Source organism: Prionailurus viverrinus, chromosome B4 (assembly GCF_022837055.1).
Source record: "Prionailurus viverrinus isolate Anna chromosome B4, UM_Priviv_1.0, whole genome shotgun sequence".
In the NCBI taxonomy this organism is placed as follows: Eukaryota; Metazoa; Chordata; class Mammalia; order Carnivora; family Felidae; genus Prionailurus; species Prionailurus viverrinus.
In genome coordinates, this window is record NC_062567.1 from 115,189,661 (window position 1) to 115,203,065 (window position 13,405).

Here is a 13,405-nt window from a genome sequence, read left to right on the forward strand (position 1 = left end):
TGTACCCAATGATGTATATGAATAGACAAGCATGTACAAAAACTAGAAACAACCTCTATGGTAAATGATTGAATAAATTAGGATGCGGCCATCCCATGCATTGTTATGTAGCCATTAAAAAGAATGTGTTCGACCATGTTAGTAATGTGTAGCCTTTATTGTGTGTTCATTGTGTGCTAGGCACTGTTCTAAGTATTTATGTGTATAAATTCATCCCATCCTGTAATAGCAATATGTTGTAATAACAATTGTAATTACAATATTATTTCTGTTTCTTGGATGAGGAAGTTAAAATTCAAACAGACCAAACATTTTACTCAAGCTCACATAGCTGGTGTGTGCTTGAGGTCTGAGTTTGAATCAAAACAGTCTTACTCCAGAATGCACACTCTTAAACTCAACGTAGTTATTCTGCCTCCCTGAATTGATTAAAGAGGGATTCTTCTTACATATTGGTAACTAAAAAAAGAAAATCATGGAAATCTAGTTATCCCATTTCAAAAAACAAAGGAAAGAGAAAAGGGAAAAGAAAAAACCCACATGAATATACATTTGTTAGAGGATTTTAAAAGTTTTGGAAAGATACTCCTGAAACTAGTAATACTTATTACTTCAGGATTGAGTGAGAAAGGAGGACATTATTAATTTTTTCACCTCTTTATTATTTTAAGTTATAGACAAGTACTGGAATACTTTTGTCATATTTTAATCCAACAAAGTGAAGAAAAAAAATAAAAGGCAGCCTCCACTTCTAGATTCACTGAGTTTTCTTAAGAATAAAAGTTTCATTTGGTACGCCTGGGTGGCTCAGTTGGCTAAGTGTCCGACTTCAGCTCAGGTCATGATCTTGCGGTTTGTGAGTTCGAGCCCCACATGGGGCTCAGAGCCTGGCGCCTCCTTCGAATTCTGTGTCTCCCTCTCTCCCTGCCCCTCCCCTGCTCATGCTCTGTCTCAAAAATAAATAAAACATTAAAAAGCATTTTTTAAATAAAAAAAGAATAAAAGTTTCGTTTAACAATTGGACAAGAAATTAATAAAACTTTTCTTCTAATTTCTTACCATAATTTAGGCCCACAAGGATCTAATCTGTTATGGTCATTCTGCATGACATTTGCTCATTCATGTTGCAAATTATCTACATCTGCATAAAGTAGGTTCCCAGGAAACATTGTTTCCACTCCTTCCTGTTTATTCTCTCCTTCTTGCCTGTCTCTCAATGAAATAACCAGTGCTGTGATCATAAAAGCAGTCTTATTTTCTGTCTTTTGTTCTGTTCAGGTGACTTTGGTTGCACTAGTTCTCTGCATGGTCTCCCCGTGTGTCTTTCAGAAAGAGTAAGCTCCAAACAGAATTTGCTTCACTGTGGCAGGATTTAAGCTCAAAGCAAGACAGGGAGATTTTCAACTGGACAACCTGTTAATGGAAGAATGCATTTCGTTAGGAACAGGGCCAAAGTCCGACCTGTAGAATCATACGCAGTGATTATAGAAATGCAAATAGTCCATATTTCTAGAAATACCTGCTTTTTTATAGGCTAATCTATGAATCTTAATAGGATATAAAAATGATATGTGTGACATTTCAGCAGTGCAGAGACGTGAAACTTTGCATTTTACCTTAGGCAAGAGTTAAATATCTTTCACATAAAATCATTATATGGAATTGGTATTTGTGTGTTTGAGAACTTTACTTCAGCCAACAGTTTGAAACCATGCATTTCATGAACACTTTTTGCTTCTTCTCAGGTCCCATTTGCTATCTCGCTGCCATCTATATTCAATCTTGAGAGACTTTTTGATCTTGCTAACGGTTGTATTGTATCAGGAGGAAGCCTCTTCAACTGGATGGTGTCGATTATTCCCTAAACATTCTTCACATGTTAACCTTATAAAGGATTTAAGTGATACCGTTTTTCTTGGTTTAAATACATTTTTGGAACTGTCTTCTCACAACAAGCAAAATAAAATTGTTTCCTCAAAAATTTCCTCAAAAATTATAGTTTGAGTAATGTCTTAAATTGTATCTGAATTAAATAACAATGCTATTGCTTATTAAAACAATCTTACAGAACTGTTCCTAGAAAATATGTTTGTGCAAGGTGCAACTATTCCCATGGTCATACAGTTCATGTACAGGTTGTCTTTAGATGTGTCCATAGAACAAGATTGGATTAAAACAGCGGTTCTCAACTGGGGGCAATTTTGCCGCCAGGGGACATGTGACAAGGTGTGAGGACATTTTGGATTGCTGTAACTGGGAGGAGGGTGCTACCCGCCTCCAGTGGGTAGAAGCTAGGGATGCTGCTACCTATCCTAAGAGGCCCAGGAGGGCCCCCCCACGACCAGGGATCATCTGGCCCAGAATGTCAATAGTGCCAAGAGTGAGAAACTCTGGATTAAACCTCAACATGTGGTCGGTTCAACTTTGGAAGTTTGTCTATGTGGTTTGGAAAGAAATCTGTAGCAAATTAAGACCTTTCATATTTTATACTGCTGGGAGCCACATTATATAAAATTTTAGAGCATGAACTATGGAATTATATAGAACTGAGTTTGAACAGTAACTTCACCACTTACCAGTTCTGCTCCTTTAGGAAAGTAACAAATTCTTTAAGCCTTTGTTTGTTTCCTCATTTGTAGCATGGGGCTATTAATAGGATTGCTATGTGAATTAAATTAAGTGAGATGGTGTAATAAAGGACTCAGCGCAATACCTGAGGTGGTACTAATCACCGTGCTGGGAGTTATCATGTCCCTGCCAAGGTGGAGGGGGATCAAGGTGATGGGAGGGTCATCCATTTTCTTTAACATTGAAGAAGGCTACGCCTAAATGCTTCCTACATGCCAGCCTGTTCATGCCATGAACAGCAACAGTAAAATGAAAAAAAAAGTAGGTATAACCTAAATGTATTTTTCTAAAGTTAAATGTGGTTAATTAATTGCCCTTTATCCTGAGATTATGAATTTTCTGCTTCCTATTGGTGTTAAATTGGCTTTTCTTTTATGAAGTAGTGGTAATAGTAGCTGGTAACTATTTACATTTTTTAATGTTCTTACTTTATAATAAAATAAAAAAGTAGCAACTGTATTCTGGCCCCTGGTTTTTAAAAAATTCACACAGCCATGCAGTTCCAAAGTCCAGGAACAGCCAAGGTAGAATTGTCCTAGAATAGTACATGGAGAAAATGAACCTTAAGCAAGACTTTTAATAATAAGAATTTTCACGGTCAGAAATTTGCTGGTAGGGAGGATGCTGTAGGAGAACAGACGCATAACAATGATAATGAATATGGTTTGTATGTCAAGGACTTTCTTGCTACCTATCTGGAGTGGACAGTCATAATGGAAAATGAGCTAAACTCTAAGAGTGGAACTAGATTGAAGGCTTCAGGCTTGATTCGGTGTATCATAGGGTACTATGACTGGTGATTAAGGAGAGGAGTGACAAATTCCTAGCACTAGTGGAATTTCAGTCAATGTTGAGTGAGTGAAAAAGAATGAATGAATGAATGAATGAATGAAATGATGGTCTGGCTTTCAGAAAAGATATGTATTCAGTATATAATGGAAAGGGAAGAAACAGAGACAGAACAACTGGGATACCATGCTGCAGTGAAAGAAAAAGGAACTATTTCCCTTTGAATTCAGGGAAGAAAATTGCCTGATGACTATACCTTCATATGAAATAAAGTTTGGGTCTTGCAGGAAAGCCACTAAGATATAATGGGTTTTATGTGGTGAGGGCTTCCAAATCCTTTGTCCAGAGACTGGAGCTTATAAGTTTCTCTGGTAGGAGAGAGAATGCCTTTAAAGGTTTTGTGTTCCTTGGAGGAAAAGTTTAATTTATGGGAAGTTTAGCCACCAGGGGCAAAAAAGGCACAACAGGTTACTATGCATTTAATATAGGTGTGGAAATATAGCATGACTAGCAACCAAGGCCATTTACTTCAACCTAATATTAATTTCCCAGGAGTGTATATGCATGTATTCCACTGTTTGTCACTAGTAAGTTTTTACTAACTGGGTGCTTTTCATTTTTTTTTGAAAACATTTTTAACATTTACTTATTTTTGAGAGACAGAGAGAGACAGAGCACAAGCGAGGGAGGAGCAGAGAGAGAGGAGACACAGAATCTGAAGCAGGCTCCAGATTCTGAGCTGTCAGCACAGAGCCCGAGGCAGGGCTTAAACCCACGAACTGTAAGATCATGACCTGAGCCGAAGTTGGATGCTTAACTCACTGAGCCACCAGGCACCCCTCATTTTTCTCTATTTTAAATATTAGTAGATATAAAGGCGTGTACTGTTTTATTGGACCCTAGAATAATGCCTGGCACATAGTAGAGGTTTATAACATTTCTGGGATGGATGGATGGATGAATGGATGGATGGATGCATGCATGTGACCGAGGCAAGATGGTACTATGGGCTCCTAAAAGGAAGGGAAGCAAAGGTATCACCACCACCTCCGCCACCACTACCACTACCACTACCATTATTGCCTAACCTTTCTGGAACATTTTCCGTCCTCACAAGAATTAAGATCGTGATGCACATTGGATGACTCACCCCGTGTTATGGATAAGGAAACAAAAGCAAAAGGCAGTTAAGTAACTTGCCCAATAATCACAGTTAGAGGCAGAACGAAGATTTAAATCCAGCTCTGTCTGATTGGAGAGTCTGAGCTCTTCATTGCTAAACTGGCTTCCCCAGCCCTTGCGCCCACTCCACTGCTCCTGGAAATTGGGAAGTCAAGGAAAAGGAAGACATGGCTGAGCCTCAAGCTAAAAGTGGAACACCTATTGCCTAGGAGCAGATTTTGAAACATGACTTGCAGACCTGAACAGATGCCCCAAGAAAGCATGTTGTCCACGCCAGTGGTAGCCATGCCAATATACCGGTTTCCTCTGGGGATGGCAGATCCCTCCCAACTGTAACAGGTAATATTTCAGCACATTTTTACTTTTTCTCCACTCTTAATAACTTACAGCTGCTGTTATTCTTAGGTGTTGTTTTGACTGAGAAAAACACTGTGTAAAACTGCACCACACCCTATTATCGTAGTTGCCCCATTTCAAGCCATCATTCCAGAAATTCCCTCATCTCTTCTAAAATAGGAACACTCACTGGTTAAAGCTGAAACTTTCTGTGCAAGGCAGTGAAGATGGTGATAAAATGGACTGAAGTACAAACAAAAAGAAAATTCAAACCTACTGGGATGAAAGATGTTTATTTCCGGAAATGTCTTTCAGGATTTTTTTTTTTAAGACCAAATTACACAATTTGCAGCTGCTTATTTTTTCATACAATATACAGTATCTGCAGATGCTTTATAGCACACACATGCAATGTTTCCTATTTTAATTATAACAGAGAATGACAGGACGCAAACTGAAAGGGGAGAAGAAGGGAAGCAGAAAGAGGGGAGGGAAGCAGGGAGCGAGAGAATAGAGGCCAATGCCAACAGCTAAGTGATGGGTAATAAAACCCCAGAGCTTCCCATATCTTTCTCCATATCAATCTCTAAGAAATTGCTTTAGAAATTGACCACCTGACAGCTATTCAGATGCTTCAGGGCAGTAGTCTTTGTTCACTTCATGTGTTGGCACTTTACACAATTCTCACCCCAGCTAACTTGTTCTCCTTCACTGAATTGCAGGGGGGAAATGGCACATTTCTGGAGAGTACTAGAAGCTTGGTTTCTGCCTCTATTCCGCATTGCTCTTGCTTCTTCTGGACAACATGGTATGAATCTCTCCATCCTAATTCAAATGACAGAGCATAGGGCTCCCAGAACTCCTTGGGTATTGCTGGTGCCCTACTCATTTGCCTCTAATAGTGTCCTTTAGCGTAGAGTTTTGCACTGTTGTATTTTCACAGTGCAGTCTTATAACCTTAGCTTAAGGGTGTCATAAGTGTGTGAGTGCGTCCCACATTCCTTTGGGTTTCATTTAGCTTGAGACCGAGCACCTCATTGTTTGCACTATATCTTGGGATGTACAATTTCCCTACAACCTGGAAATTTAGGTGAAATATCTATCTATATCTATATTTATATCTATATCTATACCTATCTATCTATCTTTCATCATCAAAGATATCTTCAATCTATGGAAAAAGAGATTTTAATAATTTAATATTATCTATGTGTGCACAGGATTGGACAACCCCATAACTGTGGGTTAGGGGAGAAAACAGTGGACCAGGAAGTCCACTGTTTAACCACCTTTTCTCATTTTCTCATGCTTGAAATGTTTGTGTTATATCTCCCAAAGAAACTTCACCCATGTGCCCAAGGAAACTTGTGCAAACTGTTTTCCTGATGCATTGATTACAATAGTAAAAAACAAGCAAGCAAACAATCTACCTAATTTCCCTCAGGTAGAGAACAGAAAAATAGTAGTGTAGTCATATAGTAGAATATAAGACGGAAATTACAAATGAATGCATAACAGACTACCAAAGAACAGTTAGTTTTATTTATTTAAAAAAAATTTTTTTTTCAACGTTTATTTATTTTGGGGACAGAGAGAGACAGAGCATGAACGGGGGAGGGGCAGAGAGAGAGGGAGACACAGAATCGGAAACAGGCTCCAGGCTCTGAGCCATCAGCCCAGAGCCTGATGCGGGGCTCGAACTCCCGGACCGCGAGATCGTGACCTGGCTGAAGTCGGACGCTTAACCGACTGCGCCACCTAGGCGCCCCAGAACAGTTAGCTTTAAATGAATTAAAGAGATATTTATCTGGATACACTTCAAAAGTAGGTTGAACAAAAGAAAAAAATATAGTGTTAAAGAAAACATATAGGAAGACACCATTTATATAAAACTTTTTAAAACAGGTGAAATGACATAATAGAGTCTTTATGAATGTGAGTATATACTAACAACATTTTGAATACAGGTTAATAGTCAACCCCAAATTCAGGTTTCCAGTCACCTCTTAGATGAAGGAGGGGGAATGAGATCTACCAAGAATGCCCAAGAAGTTTCATTTGTACTTGTAAAATTGTCTTTTTTAAGCGGGGTATTTGTTATATTGGTCTCTACTTTTTTTTTTTGCATACATGAGACATTTCATAAGTTAAAAGCAAATATATCATTTTCCTTCCTCATCTTGTTGGCCAGCATACTTTGTGTGGTTCTTGGCTCACCTACTGGTGAATATTAAATGTGAGTTGTGACTCTGGTCTCATTATACAGCTGTAACTGAGTAGTTCACATCTGGTTCCATTATTTGGAGTTTTAGTGACAACTAAAAATCATCTGGAAACTACTGTCAGATTATATATGTGCTCAATTTTAGAAAACTCAAATCTATGAAAATACTAATTTTTAATATAAGTTAGTAGAACCTCAGTATATGTTTAATTAAATTGAGGCAGATTCTCTGTGCAGTTCCTGTCAATGGTAAATTCCCTAGTTATACTTTAAATTATTTGATCTTCCAAAATTAGATATATGCAGGACTTCTTACATGATTGCTAGTTATGCAAAATGAGGGTCATTGTAAAATCCATCTATCCATAATTTCAATGTTTTTAAAAATGTATTAAGGAAGAACTTTCTCTTCTCTGAAGACTCATTTCCTATTTTTGCTTTACATATCAGTAGAGCTTTATGAGATGAAACTTTGACACTAAAATTTCCATAGCAACAGATATTTTTTGGTCATAAATACAGACATGATTAACGGGAAGGCTTTAGTGACAGGAGTTTTCTTCATAATTAATTCATTAGTTAAAATGCTGGGTTAAGAGGCATAGGAATTTTATTACAAAAAGGACATTTTCAACTGGAGCTTTGGAAACAACACGAAATTAATTGTTATTAAATTGTCTTTGGTCCTGTTTGGTATTTAAGATAACATTTATACATTTTGTATTTAATAGCTTAGAATGGGAACGGGTCTAAAAACCACATTCTTCCCAAGTGCAAATCACCTTGATCCCTCCCTTAAAACTGTCCACAGTGTGAAAGAAAAATCAATAGATTTCTAAATAATTTGAAGACTTTCGAAGAGTTTCACAACTTTCCTAATTTAATTCTCCCCCACAAGATTGATGAGAAAACTTGAACTGATGTCTTTTCTCGTCATTACAAAAACAATTCAGAACTAATATAGAGGATTCATGAAATATTAAAAGGTACAAAGTAGAAAGTAAAAGTTACCCCAAAATCCACCACTGTGAAACAATCAATGTTAACATTTAAATGTATTTCCAATAGCATATCTAATTGTCTTCCCTAATAGCCAGAAAAACATAGTCTTAGACTGAGAAGTATTGAGATTTGAGGCAACTATCCATATTCCTTAGGTGTAGTGCAGATGCCTTTTCAGAGCATATTCGTTGGGAAAATGCCCAAATTGGAAGTGTTTAGACCTGGTGGTCTGAATGAAATGCAGTTAGAAAAATCGGGGTGTAATTAGATCCAAAGGAACTGCCCAGAGTTCTTCCAAATAATAAATATATGGTAATGATCCATAGGAAGGAAAAAATCCACATCAAATCTTCGTTTGTCCTTTGGAGGCTAGTCATTTAATCACTCTTTCTTAGATATGCTAGTATTTCCCTGAAAAACTTCGGTCATTAATTTAAGCACACCCTTGTTCATTTGATAGATTTTATTCATTACTTTGTGCCTTTGCTTTTTTGGCAAGAATGTCCTTTCTCACTCTTTGTATTTATAAAATATTTATCAAGTGCCCACTATATGTTGGAGCCTACACATGAGGAATGCCGCTTAGTCCCTCCTTCAAAAAAAGGCCACATCTAATGATACAGCTCTTCTTTCTAGATACAGCCCAGACATCTCCCCTACTGGGACCTGTGTTTCCTGCCACCCCCTGGTTTCTCCACACACCCACTCTATTTTACACATGCTTATTTGCATGTCTGGCCCCTAGCTTGAGGTCAGTGAGCAATGCAGGTGGATTTCAAGAAACAAATGAATTTATTTTCCCATTTTTAATTTAGAGGCTAGCAGATACTGGATATTTCCACTTTTTAATGGAAATTTCTCATTAAGTTTTGATTTGCAGTTCTTTGACTACAACTGAAGTTGAATGTTTTTTTATTTTTTACATTTGTTATCTGTGGATCACATTTTTTTTTCTATTTTCATGTCTCTTCAGGACCTTTACTCAATTTTTACTTGTATGTCCATCTGTTTTGTTGTTGTTATTGTTGTCGCTGATCTCCAAGATTCTTTGATGCCCTTTTCGAATACTTTGTGACATTGTTTTCAGATTTTTATTTGCCTCTCACCTTTCATTTACAATTCAGTGGTTTTTATTTTTAAAACTGTGGGAGTCAAATCCTGATCACTTAGATATATTCAGACCTGCTCAAAAAGGATGTAAGAGAGCTTACAAGTATGTGCTCAGTACAAAGATAAGGAGTTGAATTAATTTCTTGAAAAAAAAAAAAGATTACAACCTTTACACTCACTAGAGGTCAGCCACGGATGTGGCTGCATGCTTTCCTGCGGCACATTACAACATCAACAGTGTTGGGGAAACATGGGCCACGTACTTAGAAGCACTGGTATTCCCCGCACTAATTCCAGAGAACAGTTTTTCCTGTGGGGTCTCATGAGACTACATCCTAAATGAACTCTTTCTTCAACAGCAGCCTAGAGTGAAATGCAACCTATTTCATAGACCATTTCAAGGATTGTAGATCTACAAGGGACTGTATTTTTCAGACTTTCTTATGAGAATTTTTCATTTATTTTTTTAATTTTTTTTTTTTTTTTTTTTTTTGCAAAACAATATCCACATCTGATGAGTCAATTTAAAATGATTCGGGAGGCATGTAGCAAAGAACAGATATTTATTGAGCTTAAAACCAGTTTCAGACCAAAAAAAAAAAACCCAGCAATTTTACTGGTTAAAAATATTTTTCAAATGCATTGGGCTGACATGGAAAAACACAGCAAAATGGCTATTTTTCAAAACCTCAAAGGTTGATGCTTTGAATTGCTTGAAGTTGGTTTATCAGTCTTGACATTGCATTCGGAAGGAACACCATCTACAGCCAGTGCTGCAGTAGTTCAGGTAACCACAATATATAGTTCTGCTTGAGGTGCTGTAAGTCAAATTCTAAAGTAGAGAAAAGAGAAGGGATTCTGCGGGAGCTGAGTATACATGGAAATACCATTTTGTGTGTACATTTTCTGGATTTCTGGCTGAAGGAAAATAATTTTTCTGACATGAAAATGTTTTTGGTTGATTGGAGATTATAATTTTTATAGGATAATGGATTCATAGGTTTAAAAGACCCATAAAGTTTATCCAGTTCAGTGCTCTGCTGCAAGCTTAAATCCCCTTTAAACTGTCTCCCTCAAGGAAACACCACATTGAATAGCAGCCCACACTTAAATAGCACCACCATACAGTGGGTAAGATGGCCGGCAATGATATCAGGCCATGTGGGTTGGAGTCCTGGTTTTTTGATTTACCACCTACATAAACTTGAGTAAGTTTCTTAACCTCTCTGCACTTTGGTTTTCTCATCCATAAATTGGGGATAGATAAAGCATCTGGAACAGTGCCTAGCAGATACTGGACACTCAGTGTAGTTATCTTTTACTTTAATTGCATCTTATATTATTACATGCACCTTTAAGGAAAGTTCGGTTCTGCCTAGGAAGTTCAGAAATTTTTTTTTTTAATTTTTAGTAATAAGAGGTATTCACCTCTAGTTACTGGCAGAGTAGCTTTCATTGAACTATCATCTGGTAATAACCATTTTGAACTTAGGACTAAAAAGTGTACATAATTATAAAATCAGAATTCACGGGGCACCTGGGTGGCTCAGTCGGTAGAGCGTCGGACTTCGGCTCAGGTCATGATCTCACAGTCTGTGAGTTCAAGCCCCACATCGGGCTCTGTGCTGATGGTGCAGAGCCTGGAGCCTGATTCCAATTCTGTATCTCCCTCTCTCTCTGCCCCTTCCCTGCTCATGCTCTGTCTCTCTCTGTCTCAAGAATAAATAAAAACATTAAGAAAAAAATTTTTAATAATTCAAGTAACTATTTGAAGCCCTGGGGAATGGCTGAAAATATGCATAAATTGAGGGAGATATGATCCTTGAAATGAAGGAAACAAACTACATGAGACCCAGATTTAAATAGCTTTTTCCTTGAGAGCACTCCTCATTTTGTAAAGTACATGAGGGATAAAGCTCAATCAGGAAGAGGTGGATGAATGGGACTGAGGATTCACAGGGCAGAGTGTGGTGTTGTCAGAGCAGCTAGCGATTAAGGAAGGATATTTCAGAAAATTGGGAGACAGAGTAGGGAACGCCAAAATCTGTGCACAAATTCCCCTCAAACTGTTGACTCCTTGACAAGCTTCACTTGTACATAATCAGACTCCAGGGAATCCAGTGGAAGGTAACAACTGGAAGGTTAAAAGAGCCAAGCAAAGGTTTCAGTAGGTGCTGAAAGAGACAAGTTTTGGAATTCAAGTCCAGCCAAGTAAAAGGGGCTTATTAAATTCTTTGTACTTTTCATTGAAATGCTAAGCGGGCCATGTCTTAAGAATGTGAATCCCGGGACTAAGAATGACAACTGAGACCTCAGGGAAAAATGACAAATTTATTCCATCAAACCCCCACAAGATGAAGGTGATTTGTCAGTAGTTTAATGGTCTACTAGAACAAAACTCAATAGTCTTTAGAGAAAAATAATGTATCATCACAATATATTGTCCACAATGTATGGTGTATAATCTAAAAATTACTATGTATAAAGAAGCAAGAAACTATGCCCACAATCAAGGAAAAAAAGTCAAACAGATCCAAGAAAATCTCAAATGTTAGAAATTGCAGATGAAGACTTTAAAATAACTATCATGCATGTAAAGGAATTGATTAGAAAGATTAATATAATGGGAAAAGAAATGGGGAATATTAAGAAAGATATGGAAGTATGAAAAAGAGTGAAATGGAAATCTTAGAAGTAAAAACAATATATCTGAAATAAAAAAATTCATGGGATGAACTTAATAGCAAATCAGGCACCACAGAAGAAAAAAAGACAGTAAAACTTGCAGAATGGAAAGCATCAAAGCCAGCCTACATCTCTGGCTCACAGAAATGATCTCTGCCTTTTAAAAAAGAACTCATACTCAAGCAAATCATATTCAAACTTCTGAAGACAAAAGATAGGAAAAAGTATTAAATCATCTAGAAGAAAAAGAGAGAACATACTAAGGAAAGGAATAATGGTAAGAATAAAGGCTGATGTCTTATCAGAAACATTAGAGGCAAAAGATAATGGACAGATCTAGAAGACTCAATGACTTATATTTGACTTACATTCAACCATATCATTAATTACATTAATTATAAATGGACCCACACTTCTAGTTAAAAGGCAGAGATTGTGTGCATTTTAAATAAACACACTGACATGTGGAAAATCAAAGGATGGAGAAATGTATACCGTTATGAACAGTGAACATAAGAGATCTGGTGTGATTATGTTAATATCAAGATATATTGCAAGACATGGATTACCTCCAGAGATAAAATGAAACATTTCATAATGATAAAAGCATCAGTTGATTAAGACAACATAACAACCCTAAGTATATATGCATATAATGATAAGAAATGTTTATTTTCCTATCTGTAGGGCCCCTGGGTAGCTCAGTTAGTTGAGTGACTGACTCTGGATTTAGACCTAAGGTCATGATCCCAGGGTTGTGAGACTGGCCCCCACTTTGGACTCTGCGCTGAGCATGGAACCTGCTTGAGATTCTGTCTCTCTCCCTCTGCCCCTCCCCGCTGCTCACATGTGTGCTCTCTTTCTCTCTCTCAAATAAAAATAAAAAATTTAAAAAATGTTTATTTTCAAAACATCTTGTACAGTTATTCCCTTTATGAGAGAGTTGCCTTGATTAGGAAGATGTTTCAGTAAGTCTCTTGGAGCAGGTGGTTTCTGTTAGCCACAGGTGTGGGCTGGCTTTGATGATTCAGAGAAGCAGGTAAAAAGCCTTTACTTGAGACAAGGAAATAGAATCAGCCATCTTCCCACTTCATCCAGGACAAAGCTGCTTTTTGGAACGTGGAATTTCAGTGCAAAAAGCAGGAAAGTCCAAAAATTAACACAGTCTCACGCAAGCTGGGATCGTTGTTCATCCTACAAAGAGAGGGATTAATTTGTTTTGGAAATTGAGAATAAGAGAGTAAAGAGAGAAGAAGAGAAGGGATAGCCAAGAGATGTGGGAAGTTGTATAGTAGTTGAAGTTTTACTGAACCCTCAAACCCTAAGTACAATTACTGAAATCACAAAATGATAAGTACAGAGTGTGTGTGTAGGCTTGGGAAACTTGTGATGAGGTAGAATGGGTGAAAAATAGGTAGCATATGTCATGGACATGGAATGCATGGAGCA

The 13,405-nt window shown here is 37.4% G+C and overlaps 1 protein-coding gene across 2 annotated transcripts in view; it reads left to right on the plus strand.

The window, feature by feature from the left end:
* Positions 1 to 1,944, plus strand: part of CFAP54 (cilia and flagella associated protein 54) — a 301,918-nt gene extending 299,974 nt beyond the window's left edge. For both annotated transcript variants that reach the window (XM_047868490.1, XM_047868491.1), the window contains exon 68: positions 1,746 to 1,944. In XM_047868490.1, the coding sequence (XP_047724446.1) occupies positions 1,746 to 1,865 (120 nt within the window). In that variant the 3' untranslated portion in view covers positions 1,866 to 1,944. The remainder of the gene's footprint in view (positions 1 to 1,745) is intronic.
* The last annotated feature ends 11,461 nt before the right edge of the window (positions 1,945 to 13,405 follow it).